The sequence below is a fragment of the Cordyceps militaris genome (assembly GCF_000225605.1).
Source record: "Cordyceps militaris CM01 unplaced genomic scaffold CCM_S00002, whole genome shotgun sequence".
Classification (NCBI taxonomy): Eukaryota; Fungi; Ascomycota; class Sordariomycetes; order Hypocreales; family Cordycipitaceae; genus Cordyceps; species Cordyceps militaris.
Genome location: NW_006271970.1, coordinates 1894323 through 1913681, shown reverse-complemented (window position 1 = coordinate 1913681; position 19359 = coordinate 1894323). Strand labels below are relative to the sequence as shown.

At 57.2% G+C, this 19359-nt stretch overlaps 6 protein-coding genes across 6 annotated transcripts; 3 read left to right on the top strand and 3 right to left on the bottom strand.

Annotated features, from left to right (window-relative positions):
• Positions 1-433: 433 nt before the first annotated feature.
• Positions 434-3851, bottom strand: CCM_02511 (sodium P-type ATPase, putative; the record flags this gene model as incomplete). The annotated part of the gene is made up of 3 exons (XM_006667663.1): positions 434-2541; positions 2595-3480; positions 3585-3851. The coding sequence occupies 3 exons, from the start codon at positions 3849-3851 to the stop codon at positions 434-436; spliced, it is 3261 nt and encodes a 1086-aa protein (XP_006667726.1).
• A 2384-nt stretch (positions 3852-6235) lies between these two features.
• CCM_02510 (SET domain-containing protein RMS1) lies at positions 6236-7891 on the top strand (the record flags this gene model as incomplete). The annotated part of the gene is made up of 4 exons (XM_006667662.1): positions 6236-6362; positions 6431-7062; positions 7132-7365; positions 7436-7891. 4 exons carry the CDS (start codon positions 6236-6238, stop codon positions 7889-7891), a joined length of 1449 nt encoding a protein of 482 aa, XP_006667725.1.
• A 413-nt stretch (positions 7892-8304) lies between these two features.
• Positions 8305-9769, bottom strand: CCM_02509 (AP-1 complex subunit mu; the record flags this gene model as incomplete). Its single annotated transcript, XM_006667661.1, has 3 exons — positions 8305-8391; positions 8437-9657; positions 9731-9769. The coding sequence occupies 3 exons, from the start codon at positions 9767-9769 to the stop codon at positions 8305-8307; spliced, it is 1347 nt and encodes a 448-aa protein (XP_006667724.1).
• A 1389-nt stretch (positions 9770-11158) lies between these two features.
• On the top strand, positions 11159-11359 carry CCM_02508 (uncharacterized protein; the record flags this gene model as incomplete). The annotated part of the gene is made up of 1 exon (XM_006667660.1): positions 11159-11359. The coding sequence occupies one exon, from the start codon at positions 11159-11161 to the stop codon at positions 11357-11359; it is 201 nt and encodes a 66-aa protein (XP_006667723.1).
• A 2102-nt stretch (positions 11360-13461) lies between these two features.
• CCM_02507 (clock controlled protein) lies at positions 13462-15195 on the top strand (the record flags this gene model as incomplete). The annotated part of the gene is made up of 2 exons (XM_006667659.1): positions 13462-13837; positions 13913-15195. The coding sequence occupies 2 exons, from the start codon at positions 13462-13464 to the stop codon at positions 15193-15195; spliced, it is 1659 nt and encodes a 552-aa protein (XP_006667722.1).
• Positions 15196-16149: 954 nt separating this feature from the next.
• Positions 16150-18383, bottom strand: CCM_02506 (catalase A; the record flags this gene model as incomplete). Its single annotated transcript, XM_006667658.1, has 2 exons — positions 16150-18147; positions 18204-18383. 2 exons carry the CDS (start codon positions 18381-18383, stop codon positions 16150-16152), a joined length of 2178 nt encoding a protein of 725 aa, XP_006667721.1.
• Positions 18384-19359: the final 976 nt, after the last annotated feature.

Genomic DNA, 19359 nt, shown 5'->3' with positions numbered 1-19359 from the left:
GCTAACGTCGAATCAAAAAGTCACAACCGCTCCAAGATAGTTTGATAAATAGCCATATATTCTACGCGGCTCATCGCTGAACAACGACGTCTTGCATCTACTCTACTCTATCTCAGCTTACAGCTCACCAATGCAGAGCTCTACAGAAACGTCGGTGCAAATGACCTCTTGCTTCTGGCACACGCCATTTTTTGTCCTTTTTCTCAAAGCTACGCATGAGCGTAAGCATTGATCAAAGGCTGAAACGGGACTCCGCCGCCATAGAACGGCAAAGAGCTGCGAAATCAAAACAATAGGAAAAAAAATCAAACGTGGCAATTTTCGCGAACAATAACAACACAGAACATCTACGTTTCTTTTAGCCGCACGGCCAAAGAAAATTGGCAACTTCCACTCTCATGAGATGAAAGGCTGGGGGGGGGGGGGGCTCGTGTTATTGCGTTCCGGCGCTGTTCTGCGTCTTTTCAACCAGCGCCTCGTCGCCGCTGGCCGAGCTCTGTGTGTTGGTGCGGAAGTAGTGTCCAAAGACGCGCTCCTCCAAATCGCCCACGCGGTCCGTCGTCTGCCTGCGCGCCTGGCGGCGAAAGTAGACGCGCTTCGCCCACTTCCACGCCTCGATGCCGAGGAAGAAGAGGCCGGCCTCGACAAAGACGACGGCCCACTCCCAGGAAATGGGCGCGTGCTTGAAGACGACCGTGTTGATGACGGGAATGTAGATGATGGGAAACATGGTGACGAAGCCGCCCACGACGGACCAGAACAGAAACTGGTTGCGCCAGACATCGCGCATCCACTGCGTGTAGGGCCGCCCGCTCTTGGGCTGCATGCGGAAGAAGCTGCGCCGCAGGTTGACCATTTCCCACGCGAGGAAGAGGGCAAACCACGTCAGACAGGCAAACGTCGTCGCGCGCGCGCGGAACACGACGTGGCAGCTCTCGTGGTACGTGTTGTTGCAGTCGTCGCCCAGGTCCGCCGCGCCGCGCCCGAAGCCGTACAGCACCACGATGAAGGAGCAGATACAGAGCGCTGCCATCCAGAGCCCGTAGACGGCCATGTCGAGGAGCAGCTCCGGCGCGAAGACGCCCTGCTTCAGGTTCTGGGGGGGCCGCTGCATGATGTCGGGCGCCGCCGTCTCGAAGCCGAGACCCATGTCGGGCATGCCAGAGGTCACCATGATGATCCAGAGAATCTGCACCGGCGCGAGCGGGAACACAGAGATGCCGCGCGAGTCCTTGAACGCGAGCCCGATGAGGAGCGTGCACGCCTGCGCAATGTTCTCGGCCAGGACGTGCAGGATGAACTTTTGGATATTGTCAAACATGCGGCGCCCCTCCTCGACGGCGTTGAGGATCGACGCAAAGTTGTCGTCCGTCAGCACAATGTCGGACGCCTCCTTGGCCACGTCGGAACCGGCCCGGCCCATGGCGATGCCGACATCGGCGCGCTTCAGCGAGGGCGAGTCGTTGACGCCGTCACCCGTCATGGCCACAAACGCCCGGCGTCGGTGCAGCGCCTCAATCATGCGCACCTTTGTCTGCGGCGCGCAGCGCGCCACGACGAGCGGCAGGATGGGGAGCTTGTCAATCTCTTCATCAGTGAGCTTGTCAAAGTCGGACGCCGCCATGACCATGGTGCGCGCCACGTCCGCCGCCACCTGCGACATGCGCGCCGGCAGGATGCCGACCTCGAGCGCAATGGCGCGCGCCGTCGCTGGGTGGTCGCCCGTCAGCATGTGCACGCTGATGCCCGCCTCGTGGCACTTGCGGACCGACGGCGCCGACTCGGGCCGGGGCGGGTCGTAGAGCCCGACGAGGCCGCGGAAGACGAGGTCCCGCTCAAAGTCGCCGCGCGCGAGCTCGGCTTCGTTGTGCTTGACGTGCGGGATGCCGGTGCGGCTTGCGAGCGCGAGCACGCGGAGGCCGAGACGCGCGAGAGCTTCCATGTTGCGCAGCGTGTCGTCCCGGACGTCGTCGGTGAGCACTTGCACCTCGTCGCTGCTGTCGACGTACTGCGCGCACGAGACGAGCACACGCTCGACGGCGCCCTTGGTGAAGAGGTGCTGCGTGCCCGACGGCTTGTGCGCCATGATGACCGACATCTTCTTCACGTCCGAGTCAAACGGAAACTCGGCCACCTCGGACCACTCGGCCTCGTCGCCGTCGTGGGCAAGACGGAGTCGGTTCCAGTCAAAGCGCGAGGCAAAAACCTGCATGGCGATCTCGGTAGGGTCACCGCGCACCTGCCACTCGCCGTCGACCTGCTGCACAGCGGCCAGGTTGGCGAGGGAAGCCACGTTGAGGTATTCACGGAGAGTCGCATCTTGGGCGGGAAGGGCAGCAGTATTGACAGCGTTACCTTCAGAGTCATCAGTGCCAAAGTTAATATCTTTGGGCTGCTCGGGCTTCAGGCTGACCGTGCCGGCCGTGGGGTTGAACGGCTCGCTGGTCGTGCCGACCGAGAAGGTGCCTCGGCCGGGGATCCAGGCCTTCTTGACAATCATGTTACCCTGCGTGAGGGTTCCAGTCTTGTCCGAACATATATCTGGTGGCAAGTTAAGTCTTTGGCCTCGAACGGGGGAGTGATGATACGCTTACTAGAAACCGCGCCCAGGGCCTCGAGGGACTTGAGGTTGCGGACAATGACATTTCGCTGCACCATGCGCTTGGTGCCCGCGGCCATGGTGATGGTGAGCACGACGATGAGCGACGCCGGAATCATAGACAAGCCCGTGGCGACGGCGTAGATGATGACCTCTTGGCTGTCGCTGAAGCTGTTGGCGCCAAGCACGATGATGGCGCAGATAATAGCGGTACCGAGAAGGAGGAGAGCCAGCTTGGAAAGCTTCCGCTGCAGGGGCGTGCCGACATTCACTCCGAGAAAGCGGCCGACGGCGTCGGAAAACGTCAGCCCCCAGGCCTCGACCCAGCGGTGGAGGCTCGCGGAGCCGTCCTCGCGCCTCTTCTTGGGCTCCCTACGCCGGGCGGTCCTGCCGCGCAGCGCCACGGCGATCTGGCCAATCTCGGTAAACATGCCGGTAGCGAAGACGACGCCGACGGCGCGTCCCTTGGTGACGGTCGACGACGAGTACGCGACGTTGAGGCGGTCGCCGGGCCCGGTATCCGGCGCAAACGTGGCGGCCGTCTCCTTGCGGACAGGCAGCGACTCGCCGGTGAGCAGGGCCTCGTTGGTCTCAAAGTTGACGGCCTCGACGAGGCGCACGTCGGCGGGCACCGTGTCGCCGGTCCTGAGCTCGACGACGTCGCCGGGCACGATGGCGGCTGTGACGACGGTCTGGTTGGCGCCGGAGCGGACGGCCTGCGCCGTCGGCGAGCTAAGCGAGCGCAGCGAGTCCATGGTTTGCGCCGCCTTGAACTCCTGCAGGAAGCCGACGATAATGTTGAGCGCGATGACGGCGGTGATGACGCCGCCTTCGATCCACGACTTGATGGCAAACGAGGCGACCATGGCGAGGATCAGGACCTGGGGTGTGGTTAGCACGGGGATTTCCTTCTTTTCGTATCGACTTTGAAGTAACAACAATCTCTCTCCTCTTTTCGCCAATATCACTTTTTCCCAAAACTCACCAGACTCAGGGCGTTGGCAATCTGCCCGATGAAGATCTTGAGCGGCTGGACACCCTGCTGCTCGCCAAACTCGTTGGGACCGTAGATCTCCAGGCGTTTCTCGGCCTCCTCGGGTGTCAGTCCAACTTTGTGGTCGACTTGGAGCTCCTTCTCGACATCGGCGTAGCCCAAGGCATGGGCCGGCGCCGACATGGGCTTGTTCGCCTGCCCGGAGACATGGGCCTGCAGGCGCTCCTGCTGTTCATCCTGCTGCTTTCCTTGACCCATGGCCTAGGATTGCGATTGCAAAGCAAGCCAAGTGTAGATAAAAGAGTGTTGATTTTTTTTATTTTTTTTCTTGTTTTGTTTGTCGTGTCACAGCAACCTGTGTACTCAGCAATGCTGGTCGTGTCTCAAGAGCCGAACCAAGTACGTTGCAAAATGGTATTGGTGTGGGCAAGGAAACGGACGACAAAGAATGGATTTGGACAAGATTGAAGTGGAAGGAGGAGGAATCTGACCGGAGAGGGGGGAGGGTGTCCATCTTAAGAAGTCGGAGAATAGATGATAGCGAGGCGTTGAACACACTCTACTCTGTAAAGACTCTAAAGAGACTTGCTCCATACAGGTGTGGGTATTTCTGGATCAGCTGGCTGGGCGAAAAAAATAAGCTTGATTCTGTGGCGAGAGAGCAGTTTGGCCCAGGGTCATGCCATCGATCGACTCCACGTTTAGGGCGGGCAGCAACAACTCGGGAATATAGAAGACATGTTCTGCTGTCTCTCTTTCCAATACGGCTGGTTTATACATCCCTTCAAGATATTTTGATATCTTTTTCCTCCTTCAGTAACTGTCTTTCCTTGTTCAAAATGGAGATACAGGGATATGGAGACGCCTCGACGCGGGAGTCTTGGCAAGATTACAAACGCAGTGGTGCCAAGACTGTGTGGCACTGTGTGAGTGTGTTTTTGGTTTTTGAGTTGTCGAGATTCCTCCACGCCAATCTGAGTCAACCCCGATAGGGCTCCAACGTCAGAACGTTGGTTAGACAATAAGGTTAGCCCACCGTCCATCCACTAGCCCGTCATCCGGGTGGTCGTGATCAGTAATTCGAAATGTCCACCAACTACTTGTATAGATTGCTGAAGTATTATTACAACCGCAAGTAATTACTTCAGTAATTCAGTTGTTGCCGGGTTACACAGGGCAACAAACCAACAAGGCCATCGCTGGCTCCCCATCAACCACGATCAGTATTCGTAGACATTTATTTAACAATGGCAAATTCTGGTACTGGCGATTTTTCGCACTGTAAAAAGGAGGCTGTGCCTGCGGCATGCCGCCGTCCTGCTTGGCGCTTCTCCGCTTCTGCCCCCGGCGCGGTCTTGGGGATTTCTCTTTGTCTTGGCAGTGTGGCGAGTTGCTGTTACAATAGGTTTTTCCTTTGTTCCATAAGTCCACAGGCCAACAACATGCGAGTTGCCCTTGCATTACGTCACACAGCGATTTTTTTGCCCAGCATGCCAAGGCCAAATCTTCCTCCGAGAATTTCTTCGCCTCTGCCCACGTGCATCTGTCATCGTCACTGTCCGGACCGCGAAGACCCAGGTTTTAATGCTAACTAGCACCTTGGTACGCCACGCGCCACAAGGCGTCGTCTCCATCCAAAGCCCGACGCCACTAGGTTACAACTGAACACGCTCGGCAAGTAGATGGCGTTCCAGAAGGCCTCTTCTAGAATGCTCCCAGTTTTGGACTAATGGGTCTTTCTTAAGATCTATTTGCTAAACACCCGCTTTCAACTCATTGGAAAACGCATCTAGCAAATTACAATGCACGTACAATGTGTGTTGGCGCCACTTGAGTCAAGCCAGCGGCTCGCGGTATTGTTTTCCATTCTCGTGAACAAGTCCAAGAGGCTGTGTAGACCAAGCAACTTGGGGCCAAGATGCCGGCATTTGTAGATAACGTTGGCGTCATGAGGATGCGCCCGCTGCCGCAGACGGCGGACCCTTGTCCATCTACGCTTATTACATAACTATGGCGCGCGTCTCACAGTATGCCGATGGCGATACATCAAGGTACGGAATACCAGGGCTTGGAATATACTCGCCAGAGATTGACCAATGGGCAGGCCATCAGTGCTGCAGCTACCATTACCAAATTCTATGCATGCAACGTGCATCAACCCGCCGCCCTACGTATACTATGGCGACTTATTGCGTGAACAATACCAGCGCTTTCATTGGTCCATCGGAAGGCTCTCCGCCAGAAATGGAAAAGACGCGATCCGGTACCCTGTGTACAGTGCGCAGACAGTAAGGACAAGCAACGGCGGGCCACCTTGTCCAACGTGGTCCGCGAATAAAACACAAGAAAGGAACTGGCGGTTGACAGTCACACGGAAGTGATGTGATTTCGGTTGATGTGAGACAAGGGCGGCACTGTTTGTGGACGGCTGAGTGTCTTTGAGATGCAATTAAAACGGCGGCTCTGCACTGTGTAAATTTTCTGCGCTTGCAAGGCTAGCTAGACCGCGATCGAACAACCATCCGTCAAGCTTCTCACGATAAGAGCCAAGCCTAACCGGTTCATCTCACCCCCGTGATTCGAGACCAGGCAATTTTCTCATAAATTTTCGGTGATAGCTCGTGACTGCTGGACCAGGCACGATGGCAGACTCATTCGACGAGCTCACGGCGCGTTTCCTGAGCTGGTTCAAACAACTTCCCGGCGCCACCTTTTCCGATGCGATAGCGATCCAGGACCTGCGTAGCCGCAACGCCGGTCGCGGCATCAGTAACCTCCCCCCCCTTCCCCTTCCCTTTCTCCCTTGTCTAGCCGTCGCTAACAACTTCCCTCACCAGTCGCTCTGCGCGATATCCCCGCCGAGACGGTGCTCTTCACCATCCCGCGCGCGTCCATCCTGAGCGTGGAGACGTCGGCGCTGCGCGCGCAGCTGCCGTCGCTCTTCGCGGCGGCGGCCTCGGAGGGCGGCGGCACCGCCGACGACGACGACGCCCCGCCGCCGCTCGACGCCTGGAGCGCGCTCATCCTCGTGCTCCTGTACGAGCACCTGCAGCGCGACGCCGACGCCACCGGCGCAGCCTGCCGCTGGCGGCCCTACCTCGACGTGCTGCCCGCCGCCTTTGCCACGCCCATGTTCTGGTCCCCCGCGGAGCTGGGCGCGCTGCAGGCGAGCCCGGCCGTCGCAAAGGTCGGCCGCGAGAGCGCCGACAACATGTTTCGCGGCATCCTGCTGCCCGCCGTGCGCGCGCACGCCCACGTCTTTGCCGGCAGCGAGCGGCTGAGCGACGAGCAGATTGTGGCGCTGGCGCACCGTATGGGCAGCACCATCATGGCGTACGCGTTTGACCTGGACAAGGAGGAGGATGAGGACGAGGACGGCGAGGACGGGTGGGTCGAGGACCGTGATGGCAAGGCCCTGATGGGCATGGTGCCCATGGCCGATATCCTGAATGCGGATGCAGAATTCAACGTGCGTTGCGCAATCTCTTGTTTCATGCGCTCTGTATGCTTGGGGGGTAAATGCTAATGTTGGGAGCAGGTACACGTCAACCATGGCGACGACGACCTCACAGTCACCGCCCTCCGCCCCATCCGCGCCGGCGAGGAGATTCTCAACTACTACGGCCCGCACCCCAACTCGGAGTTGCTGCGCCGCTACGGCTACGTGACCGAGCGCCACGCGCGCTACGACGTGGTCGAGATTCCCTGGGAGCTCATCGAAGCCGCCGCCGTGTCCCAGCTGAACCTGCCCCAAGAAGCCTGGGCCAAAGTAGTCCGTCCTCTCCCCCCCCCTTCTTCGCCTGCTTCCCTCTCTTGTACTAACAACTTGGGGAAAAAATCAGCGCGGCCATCTTGACGAGGACGAAATGGAAGACAGCTTTGTGCTCGAGCGCGACTGTCCCGAAGTCACGGCCGAGGGCCTCTTCCCCGACGCCGCACCGGCGCAGTTCACCGGCCTCCCGGGGGACCTCCAGGAGCAGCTGACCGAGTTTCTGCGGGCGGTGCGCGCCGTCGACCCCGCGCTCGTCCCGGACAAGCGCAAGCGGGAGGAGCTGCAGGCGGCCATTGCCGCGCGCGCGCTGGCCGCGCTCGAGGCCCAGTACCCGACGACGCTGGCCCAGGACGAGCAGCTTCTGGCGACAGCCGCCATGGGCGACCGGGAACGCATGGCGCTGATCGTGCGCGTCGGCGAAAAGAGGCTCCTGCGCGAAGCCAGGGCGTTTTTGGAATCGTCGGGGCCGCTGCAACAGCAACACGGCGGCGCGAGCAGCACGGTCAAGAGAGCTCGGCTCGAGTAAATGGGAACAAAATCGCGCGACTATACGGCTATGGCATAATGATAAAAAGAAACGACAATGTTTTTTTGGTGTTTTTTTTTTTGGATTTGTTTTCGGGTTGCAAAAAAAGCAAGTATATCGCATCCCTCTCTCAACAGAGGACAAACAGCGTTTTGGGCCGAAAGACACGGTACCAGAGGCCGTCCCGCACGGCATCTTGAGACAAGACACAACGAGGCAACTTATACCCTTGGATTACAAAAAAGCATATATACATTTTTTTTTAATGAACAATCATTGCATCATCATGAATGCCCAGTCTATCCATGTTTCGGGCTTGACCCGACCCTACGCAGTGTCCCGTACTATGCTTCTAGACTTTTAAAGCCATGATTGAAAAACGCATTTGTTTATTGTATATGTGAGGGACCATGTTAGATGGCGTCTGGTAGTCGCACGGCAATGTCGCCAGACTGTGTAATATATCGAACCCAAGGCAGCGAGGGGTATTGTAGCTGTGACTATTAGCAACCGAGTAGTTTCTAGCATCCTTGAAATGTGCTCACCTTTGGTTCTGTAATCTTGAGATAGCGGACCTGGATACCACTTGTCGTAAAGTAGGGAATCTCAAACTTGACCTGGATAGGGCGCTTAGCGCCCTTGCCACCGACACCGCCCATACTGCCGCCAAAGCCGCCCGTCATGCCGCCACCCGTCTCGTCGTCGCCGCGAACGCTGGGGAGGCCGAGCTCGGCGCGCATGAGAAACTCCTTGTTGCCACCAAACTGCTTAATCTTCCAGATGATGGCGCTTTGCTCGGGGGCGTAGTGGACGGAGCCAATGTTGGTGCGGAAGCGCGGGGAGTCTGCGTCGTCGGGAACGGGGACAATGATTTCGACATTGTTGGCGGTGCTACGGCGCTTGAACTGAGCGCGGGCCTTGAGCATGTACTCGATGCGGGAGCCTGAGTGGGACTCGATGGCGCACTCGACCCAGATGAGGGGCTTGACGTGGGTGTTGAGGCGGTAGGACATGAGCTCAAACTCGCCGTCGGGGGGGATAAAGGAAATGGTGCGGTCGTTTTCGAAGCGTGCGAGGCGGACGCACTGGTGAAACTTGACGTCCTCCATTTCAATGGCCTTGCCGCGGGTGGTGCGGCCCGTCGTCTCAAACATGACCTTGTCGTTGAGGCCGAGGCGCAGCTCGGGCATGCCGGAGAGGTAGCACTTCATCTTGATGGCTCCGAGGATCTCGCTACGGAGAACGTTGCCGTTGGCGCCGATGAGCAGGTTGAGGCTCTCGACAACGTCGAGGAAGACCTCGTTCTTGCGGTAGCGGATGCCCTCGGAGCGCCAGGAGACAGCGTTGGTGACGGCAATGGGCGGGCGGGCCTGGATCTCGAGCTTGTGGGACTCCTGGGTAATATACTCCTGCAAGATCTTGGACTCGGTCGTCTGCGGGTAACCAAAGTCCATCATCTCGTCGAGCAACTCGTAGATGATGACAAAGTTGTCGCGAATGGACTCCTCCTCGAGGGCCTTGAAGTACTCGGTAAAGACCTCGACGACCTTGTGCAGGAAGAGGATGATTTCGGCGGCGTTGGTGTTGCGCTTGGTCAGCGCGAGCAGGTAGAGGTTGTTGTGACGGATGTAGAGGTAGTTGATGCCCTCGTGGGAGAAGCAGGGCGGCACGGCGGAGGATTCTTCTTCGGCCTCGGAGAGCAGCATGGGAAACTGTTCCACGGCCGACATGGGAAGGTCACCGCGGTAGTTGCGGGCAAGCAGGGTCTAGAAGCAGGCGGGAGCATCGTGGTTAGCAGGGCAAAAAGCGCAGGCCAATGCGGCAGAGAAGCGCGCGTACCTTGCCCTTGAGGTCGAGGAAGAAGAGCGCCGACGCCATGGTGACGGGCGTGTGGCGATGTGTCGACGGCGTATGTGGATGGGAGGGATCGAGGGGCAGCGGGGAGGGAGAGAGCTGCCTGCGGTGTACACGACAAGCCGCGCGGAATCGGGAACAATTAAAAGAAAGCTGGCTTCATGCAGAATCGTAGAACGGCAGCACTACCGTGGCTGGCACAGCAGGGGACAAGAGGCCCGCCGAAGGTCGCTTGGCAGGGTGATGAGAATGGGCGCGTGGGATGAAGTTGAAATTTGGCATGTACATGTAGCTACACTACAGCACGGCGCCGAGCTGTGTGTGTGTGCCTGCCACCAGTTAGGCCAAGTAGGAGGTAATAGTGGCATCACCGGACGGCAAAACCGCGGGGACCTGATTGGCGATTAGGTCACGTGCAGGGCCACGATAGAGAGCGGGTCGTAGTTGGCAACAAAACTTGTGGCGCGGGCGGGTGCATTTGAAGATTTCTTCTTCCTCTCAACGCACCCTCTAGACAGTGCAGCTCATCGCCTAGCTTGGTGTTGACGGGCATTCTGCCTTGTTAGCGTTCCGAGCCGTGGATGAAGTCGCGATTTCGTGGTGCGGAGAGGGATCCATGTGGTTTCATAAGAACTGCCCGAGTATTTTACCATGTTGCTTGGGCGGTGTCAGAGAGACCGGACATTTTTTTTTTTCTACTTTTCTTTTTCTTTTCTTGTACATTGACGCCGGATATTACGCAATGGCTGGACAAGATGGGCACGGTTGCAATCTCAGCGGTCATCTACGTTTAACTATTAAATGCCCGTCTAATGCACGTAAAAGGTGGTTGGCTGAAGAAACCTGCGAGATGTAGCGTGGCTCTCGTTGGGCAAACGCCAAATCTTCAGAGTGCAGCGAATCAATGTAGCCGCCAGCTGTGGCGCGGTCTGGGGGAATGTTTGGCCGAGCGAGTGGTGGGACTCGTTTGTACCTGGCGTCGCTGCATCTCAACAGTTTGGACATGGCCGAATGGTGTGTCAGCACCGGGGTGGCCGCACCATGTGATGGCGGCTGCAGGGACTGTTGATTTGTACCGCCACTCCCCGCTCGGCAACAAGGACAAGCAGTAGCCATGGGGGAGCCTGCGTGATGTGCGGACAAGAGCGACTCCGTTGTTATTACAAGTGGCGATAGGGATGAAGCGGGATGAGGGGACTGCGCTTATCAGTAAATTAGCGATGTCACTGATAGGAAAGCTGATAGCGCCAAGATGACGCGACCGAGAGGAGAATATCTGGGATGCGAAACCGGTTGGGCGAGAATACGAGTTGAAGCCTCCCTCTAACTGGCTATCGTGTTGGCCTTCTCACCAGTATTAGAGCCTCATGAGACGTGTTTGAGCAGCAGAAACCGTAGGTAACCTTACCCACGATGGCCGGCGTAAAATCTGGGCATTGGAGCGTAATCAGGGGACTAAAAGTAGCGCCGGCGAAGGAATTCCGCTGGTGGAAAGTCTGCAGCGAAGACCCACAACAAGGCGGCTTTTTTGTAGAGGGGAAAAAAGCGCGGCGTCACATGCAATTCGCTACGCAAGGGCCAGGTGGAGGGATCCACTCCCCCTCGCCGACGTGAACGACTTGGAGATGGCAAAACTGGCCGTTTGCCAACACCAGACGAAATTGACAGCAGGTTGAGTTGAGGTGTTGGTGCGTGGCAGAAACGAAGAAGTTGAGCAGAAAAGTTCAAAAAGGAAAAAATATTCAGTGCTTAATAGGTAGGGATACGCTGGAGTGGCCTGTTCTGTGTCTGTCAGCTGCCAATGTAGACAGTGTTGGAGTTGTCGTTTGACTTTGGGTCGTTGGCCATGTTGCTTGAATCAGCAGCTTGATCAGCTCAGTTCATGCATGGGGCTCAACAATGCCTGCCACATAGGCTATCAACTAGTTATAAACACTTGCATTTATTATGTACTTCTCCGCGGTTCTCTAATTCCTCTTTGCTTTTTTCCCGTTCTGTTTCATAGCCGGCACCCGCACGGCTTGTGCGCTAGCATCCCCGCTGTTGGCTTTCCCCCGCACCCTTTCCTTGCCTGGGTTGCAAAAGCCTGTGATGGCAGGCATGTGCTTTTGCAGGTGCAAGTATTTGTAAAGGACTGACACAGATGCCGACCAGCTTGCAGTGAGATGTGATGTTTTCTTCCTTGGTTCGAGATGAGCATGTCATGTGTATTTCAGGGCATCATTTGGCGGCAACGGAACAACGGCATCCCGATCTCGCACGGGCGAAAAGCTGTAACAAGTTGTCAAGGTGAGCGCGTGTTTGCAGTTTATTTTACTCTGTATTACTAACGGAGTAGATTAGCTCGGGGCTTGTGACGCCGACCCGCCCGCCGACCCCAGCCAACCAACCACCTGCACCTTTAGTGGTTAGAGGAATGGCATTCGGTCAATTGCCCAATTGCCACGGAACCAGGGCCATTGGAAGGCTCTCATGGCAGAAAAGGCTCCGGTCCCGTGAGCCAAGCGACGATCCTTTATCTGAATCGTCGTTTTTACCCGTGGTGTTTCTGTTGCACGCACTGTTCGGGTCGTTGTGGTCCGCCCCAACAAATATGCACTCTCGTGACACGACCTCTTTCACAGGCCATCACAAGACAGTAACAAGTTGCTGGTAGTACATGCTACGCATCACAATGACCATGATTTCCTATGTAGGAAGCAAGGAAGCTAACTAACTTGACAACCTAGTCATCAAACAAGCTGCATAATAGATAATAGGTCACAATCGAGGCTGCCTCTGCACGGCCCTGCCTCCCCAGACTCTCAGACCGGGGCACCCCTAGTTACTTCAGTACCCTACCCTAGTACTTAGTACTTACCTGTATGTACTACCTGTTAAACAAGGGAGTACCTAGGCACCCGTCCTTCAGCACCTTTTCAGCACGTCTCAGCCCCAAGTTTCTGCTCTTTTCCCGCTGCATCGTGACCCTCAGTTTCTGTTCCTTTATTGACCAGTAATTAAAGCGATAGACGGTCGTAGACCTGGGGTACTCCTCGACGCACATACCCCGGCTGAACGATTGGCTCCTGGTGCTTTGGTCTTTTGTTCCTTTTGTTCTTCTCCTTCCCGCCTCTGCCCCCCCGCTTCCACTTTCTCTTCCTTTCGATTTTTTTTTTTTTCGCCTTCAATACTGGCTTGAAACCTCCCCTCCCCAAGTTACAGTTGCTCATCTTGCAGCCGAGTTTCAATTCGTCGCTCTTCCTGGTGTTCTCCGTGGCGGGCCTGGGACTTCTGTCGCTCAGCTCAACGTATCGCACATGTCAGGCTGATGCAGTTAGCCTCCAACCCTATTAGCCTCATTGTTAGCCGGTCCGCCCAATGGAACACAATCACATGCTCGCCACCGCGAGCATTAGCATTGTTGGAGGCAACCACACTATCGCTGGCAGTGCTACTGCTTCTGCTACTGCTGCCTCTGCCAACAAATTGACCTCTACAGCCGCTGTCCGCTCCCCGTCTTCCACCGCCACCACCACCACCTCCGCGCCTGCGCCCGCCTACACCAACACTCACCCCCCTACGCTCACGGCCTCCACCACCATAATCACCACCACACTCCTGCACAACGTCATCCTCCCCCATTTCGCCCTCCCCATCCATCGACTTCTTTAAATCTGCCGCCCCCCGATTATACCTATCTCGCAGCCGCATCTGCGTCTGCACCCGCTTCCACCATGGACAGCCAGCCGCTGCATCGAGCACCAGACTACTCGGCCAAGCTGCCACCGCTGGCGAACCATGACAACAGCAGGACGCTGCCCTCCCTCAGCTCCATCGCCGTCCCCCAGCATCGTCGACACGACATGTCCCTCGATCACTCCGCCATGGCCCCCAGCAATTGGACCCCCCAGGCCAACACCATGACCTATCGACAACCCCCTCCCCAACCCTCGCGCGCCGAGAGTCCTGTCAACGGCGATTTTGACGGCAACAACAGCGTCACCAGCGACGCTTCCCCCGATCATCAAAAGGAAGGAACTCCAACCAGTGTCACCCTCGACGATCCCGACGTGCGCCTGGCCGCCGAAGCCCTTGGCGACCTCAGAGCCGGTACGCCCACTGCCCACTGCCCTCTTCCTCTTCCGCCTCCTCTGCTGCCCAAACCTGGCTGACACATAGTTCTAGATTTCGTCTCCTCCCCTCCTGATGCCTCTGGTACCATGAGCCCGCCCCCACAGAGCATGCAGCTTTCCACGCCCTCTTCCTCGGCTGCCAGTTCCTCACGACCCCCTCGACCCGAGCCACTCCTCCAGCTTCTCACCACCGTCCACCCCTTCATTGCCTCCACCGTATCCAACTACCACAGCACCAAAAACTACTCCCCGCGCTTCAAGTCAGGCGCCGAATACGTCGAAGGCTACCTCACCCCTCTCGCAAAAACGGTCAACCGAACTGCCAGAAGGACTGGTGTCGAAGGTGGTGTCCGCTGGTTCCTCGGCGGCCGTCGACATGCTGCCCCCACCTCGGAACCCGAGTCGGCCAGTAATTCCAAGAAGCGCCGCAAGGTTGGTGAACGCGGTGGTCAAGACGCAGAAGATGGCAACGGCCATGACGACACCTCCCCTCCCACTCCCAAGAGCGCTCGTCGCTCTTCCGTTAGCACCATTGATACCCTGCCCGCTTACGACGAGCTGCGCTCCCCTGCCTACAGTGAGACGGCTGGTCCTCCGGCCAATGCTCAGAACCAGGCCGCCTGGCAGACGCGCCTGTTCATGTCCACCTCTGGTCTTAGCGTCGCCATGAGCTCCGAGAGCCTCAAGAGCCTCAAGTACTGTCTCAAATGGCTACGATGGACCAACGGCCGTATGGACAACGCCATTGGCTCCCTCAAAGATGCTCTTGAGGAGTACGAGAGCGCCTGCAACACCCAGACCAGACTCGCAGAGAGCAATGGCCAGGACAAGGACCACACCATGGAGGGAACAGAGGGTGGTAGCGGTACCAAGACACCCGAGGAGGCGCGCACCGAAATCGCCAACCGCATCCAGGTTATCAAGACGGATATCCTCAAGACACTGCAGGAAGTTGTCGTCACCGTCTCCAAGTATGCCGGCGGTGCTCTCCCCGAGAATGCGAGGATTCTTGTCCGCCGCCACCTCACCAGTCTACCTCAGCGATTCCGCCTCGCTACCATGAACGAGAATCCCAACGCCAACCCCGACCCCGCCAAGGACAACAGTCCCGCCCTCCGTGATGGCGCGCAAAAGGTACTCGTCCTTGCCAAAGAAGGCCTGGACATGGTGACACAGATTACTGGCGTCCTTGACGGGACCATTGTCAGCGCCGAAGAGTGGTGCGAGCGCATGGGCAAGAAGCGCGAGTCCGAGGAAGACGGCATGCTTCTTGATGAGAAGGTTGCTCTGGCAGTGGCCTCCGAGTCTACCAGCGCCGACGTCAAGATGGGTTGAATGCTGACTCAGCTCGAGGCGAAAACTAAGAGAGGAGAAACCACGACTCAAGGGATGATTGAGTCTATTGCCCCGAACACGTGGGAACAAAATAGTCGGAACTGGCTACCAGTCCAGAAATCTGACGTCAAAATGTCAGCACTAGGCGCCCGCCACGCGCCTGGCACTTGTCCGATTCAGACGAATCGCGCCGATCCTAATGGATCACTTCTTCATGTACTTTGTTCCTGCACACCCTATGGATGGACTTTTTTTTTTCATCATGTTGATATTTTGTTGAATGGGGAACACGATGATGTTGTATGGTTGTCTTGAATGATACCTGGACTGTCGTCCATTTTCCGTTTTGTCCTCTACACTTTTCTTTCTAGGTCCTGCTGGCGGACGGCTATCTTCTTTATGCAAATGGGATGGAAAATGGAAGCAGTGAGGATAGGTTCTGATAAGTCTGCTGTTTGCTTTGGAAAATCGGCGTTTTGCGGCGAGTCTTTTCTTCACGACACGGTAGCTTCCTTGTCGTCTTAATCGATGTGGCTTGGACTTTTTTCTCCTTTCTTTTCTTTTGTATCTTGGAACATGAGCCTTGTATATAATGAATCGAATTCGAGACTTACTAATACTGTTTTGGAAAGTGATTCGTTGTGGAATGTCGACAAGAGTCCAGAGGAAGGAGGGCGCGAGGGGGAAAGGTAAGGTAGATTTCATATCAACATCCTTTTCATTAACACTGAACTACTACTGATGAAGACTGGACAAGCCTGGGGGAAAGTCTCTGGACTGAATCCAACGCTTCATCGCGATGGTGTTATTCATTAGCAAGTGGAAAAGCGAAGCAGCCCGTCATTACAACAAGTTTTGATACCGTCAACAAAGCGCAAATGAGTTCAAATTCTCGTCACTAAAGCATATCATTACGTGTACTATACATTGCTCTATCCCATCCCAACACCCTCCTTAATACGCAACAAGATCAACCAGCCCATCCAGCTCCCGCTCCCAGCATCGGTGCTGGCTGACGGCATACACAAACTGGTCCAAGAACCGCGTCGCATTCTTGGCCGCCTGGAGCACCTCGCCGAGCCCGTCCGGCCCGGGCCTCTCCAGCGAGACGACGCCGTAGCTCGACACGGCCTCTGCGCCGGCCGACAGCGTGACCTGGTCGAGCTGGATCGCCTTGTGCAGCAGGCGGACGCCCTCGCCCGTGGCCGCCACCGTCTTGAGGTGCCCAAACGCCTCGCGCACGTACTGCACCGCGCGCCCCGTGCTCGCCAGCTGCGTGATGGCGTTGGCCCCGCCGGGCACGAACAGCGCGTCAAAGAGCGTGCTGCGCTGGCCCTCCAAATGGTGGTCCGGCACGACGCCCGCGCTCGAGCTGTGGTCCTCGCCGGCCGCGAAGATGGCCGCGCGCCGCGGGCCGATGATGACGGGCACGGCCTTGGCAGCCTTGAGCGCCCCGAGCATCGCGGCAAAGGCGGCGCCGTCGTAGCCGTCGGCGATGAGGATGGCCACTTTGCGCGACTCAATCGTCACCTTTGCGGGCACGTACTCGAGCTGGCTCAGCCCAGACGCCTTGTTGCCGTGGTTCTTGCGCTCCGGCGCCGGCGGCGCCGCCCCGCCGACCATGTGCGCGACCGTCTGCCCGAGCGCCGGGTCAATCTCCGCGAGGCGCCTCGTCACGCGGGTGTACACGACGGGGTCATCACAGTGGTCGAGCTCAAACGCGAGGGCCGCCTGCAGGTGCTTCCTCTCAATCTCGGCCAGCGAGTTGTAAAACAGCTGGGCCTGGGAGATGTGCTCTTTGAATTTCGCGCTCTTGCCGCGCACTTTGACGCCGGCCACGTTTTGCGGGAAATCGCGGTAGCCGCCCTCGGAGTCGGCCGCGGCGGGCGGCTGCACCCCGCCGCGGTTGGGCCAGTAGTTGAACTTGCCCTTGGAGATGCGGTGGCGCATGGCGCCGTCGCGGTTAAAGTTCATCATGGGGCAGACGGGCTTGTTGATGGGCAGCTCCTGCCAGTTGACGCCGAGGCGGGTGAGCTGGGTGTCCTGGTAGGAAAAGTTGCGGCCCTGCAGGAGCGGGTCGTCGGAGAAGCCGATGCCCGGGACGACGTGGCTGGTGCAAAAGGCGACCTGCTCCGTCTCGGTAAAGTACTCGTCGACGTTGCGGTTGAGCTCCATCTCGCCAATGTACCGGATCGGCACGAGGTCCTGCGGCCAGACCTTGGTGGCGTCGAGCACGTCAAACTCGAAGCGGTCCTCGTCGCCCTCGGCAATGGTCTGGATGCCAAAGCGCCACTTGGGGAACGCGCCGCTGGCAATGGCCTCCATCAGGTCCTTGCGGTGAAAGTCGGGGTCCTGGCCGCAGATCTTGAGGGCCTCGTCCCAGACGAGCGAGTGGACGCCGAGCGCGGGCGTCCAGTGGAACTTGACAAAGTGGCGCTTGCCGCTGGCGTTGACGAGCGTAAAGGTGTTGACGCCGAAGCCCTGCATCATGCGGTACGAGCGCGGGATGCCGCGGTCCGACATGGCCCACATGAACATGTGCGTGGCTTCCGAGTGCAGGAACATGAAGTCCCAAAAGTTGTTGTGGGCGGACTGGGCCGAGGGGATCTCGCCGTCGGGCTCGGGCTTGCCGGCGTGGATGAGGTCCGGGAACTTGAGGGCGTCCTGGATGAAGAAGACGGGCATGTTGTTGCCGACGAGGTCCCAGTTGCCCTCGTCCGTGTACATCTTGACGGCAAAGCCGCGCACGTCGCGCACCGTGTCGGCCGAGCCCCTGCTGCCGAGCACGGTCGAGAAGCGGACAAACAGCGGCGTCTCCCTCGACGTGTCGGTCAAGACGCCGGCGTGGGTGACGTCTTCGGCCGACTCGAAGAGGCGGAAGGTGCCAAAGGCGCCGGCGCCGCGGGCGTGGACGACGCGTTCAGGGATGCGCTCATGGTCGAATCTGTGAATCTGGAGTGCTGTCAGCTTTCTGGAGTTGTTCGCTGCATCATGTCAGGGCGCATTACCTTTTCTCTTCCGAAAGCATCCTCCAACAGCGACGGACCGGTCTTGTCGTCGTTGGCGACCCGAAGCCAGTCGTCAGTATTGGACTGCTTGGTGCCAAAGTCGCTTGTAAGTCTTGACTCTTGCGTGGCCTCGACAGTGTTGGAGCTCAGCTGCTCAGCTTTAATTTGCGCCGCCTTCATTGTGAATGATTGTATAGACGAGAATGCGCAAGACTGCAGTATAGGTTCAACCAGGATAACCGCCTCGGTATTTATTAGATAGATGGCGGAGCGCGTTTTAATTCAACGACCAATCCTAGAAGACCTATTAGAAAATGATTTGATATAGATGACATCAACGATTGCGAGTGCTACATATGACTCTGTAGTTCCCGCGTGTTTTGTGGAGTAGATAGATGATGACGGATGGTAGACGCAACGGTGATGCAACAACCATGACCATGCGGAGGGTTCTCTCGCACTCATGCGCTCCCATTCTGCTGCGCTCAGATCGTCCGCTATATATTTTCCAATCATTTCAAATCGGTCTTTAATCCCGTCCCGTCTGTTGCCATCTGCCGCATCGATAAAGGGTGGCTTTGCTTTCCAGTGAACGGTCTGCGGAAGCCTGGTATTGGGCTTGTAGGCTGCCATTCCGTTGTAAAAGTGCCAATTACAGAAACCGGTCTCAGCTCTTGTACATGGTAGACCAGAGTTCCGGGGGGTGTTTTGCATAGCAGTAGGTCTTGTGCCGACTTGGAAGCGGTAAGGCCCACGGGGCTGTCACCCCCAAGGCTCATACGCAACTGTCCATGATTAGTGCCACGTAGTTGCCTCAGCGAACAGTTTGAGACTTACAACGAGGCAATTGCCGGTACGGACGTGGGCTGCCACGCGATTTGCGAAGAAATTTTCACTTGGATTTGGATCATCGCGCATAACGGCTTCGATATCCCCAAAACACTACGAGAGCCCATCGGGCCGGGCTGGGTGTAAGGTGAGTTCATATCTGGCGTTTGTCTAGTATTAATGTATGGCTTAGTAGGCAAAGAATTGTATTCAGGAAAATAACAACAGCAGAGTACCTAGCGGTCGGTAATAGGGAAGGAATCTATAGGTAAAGAAATAAATAATATTCATAAATAGAAATAATAGAAATAATAGAAATAATAGAAAT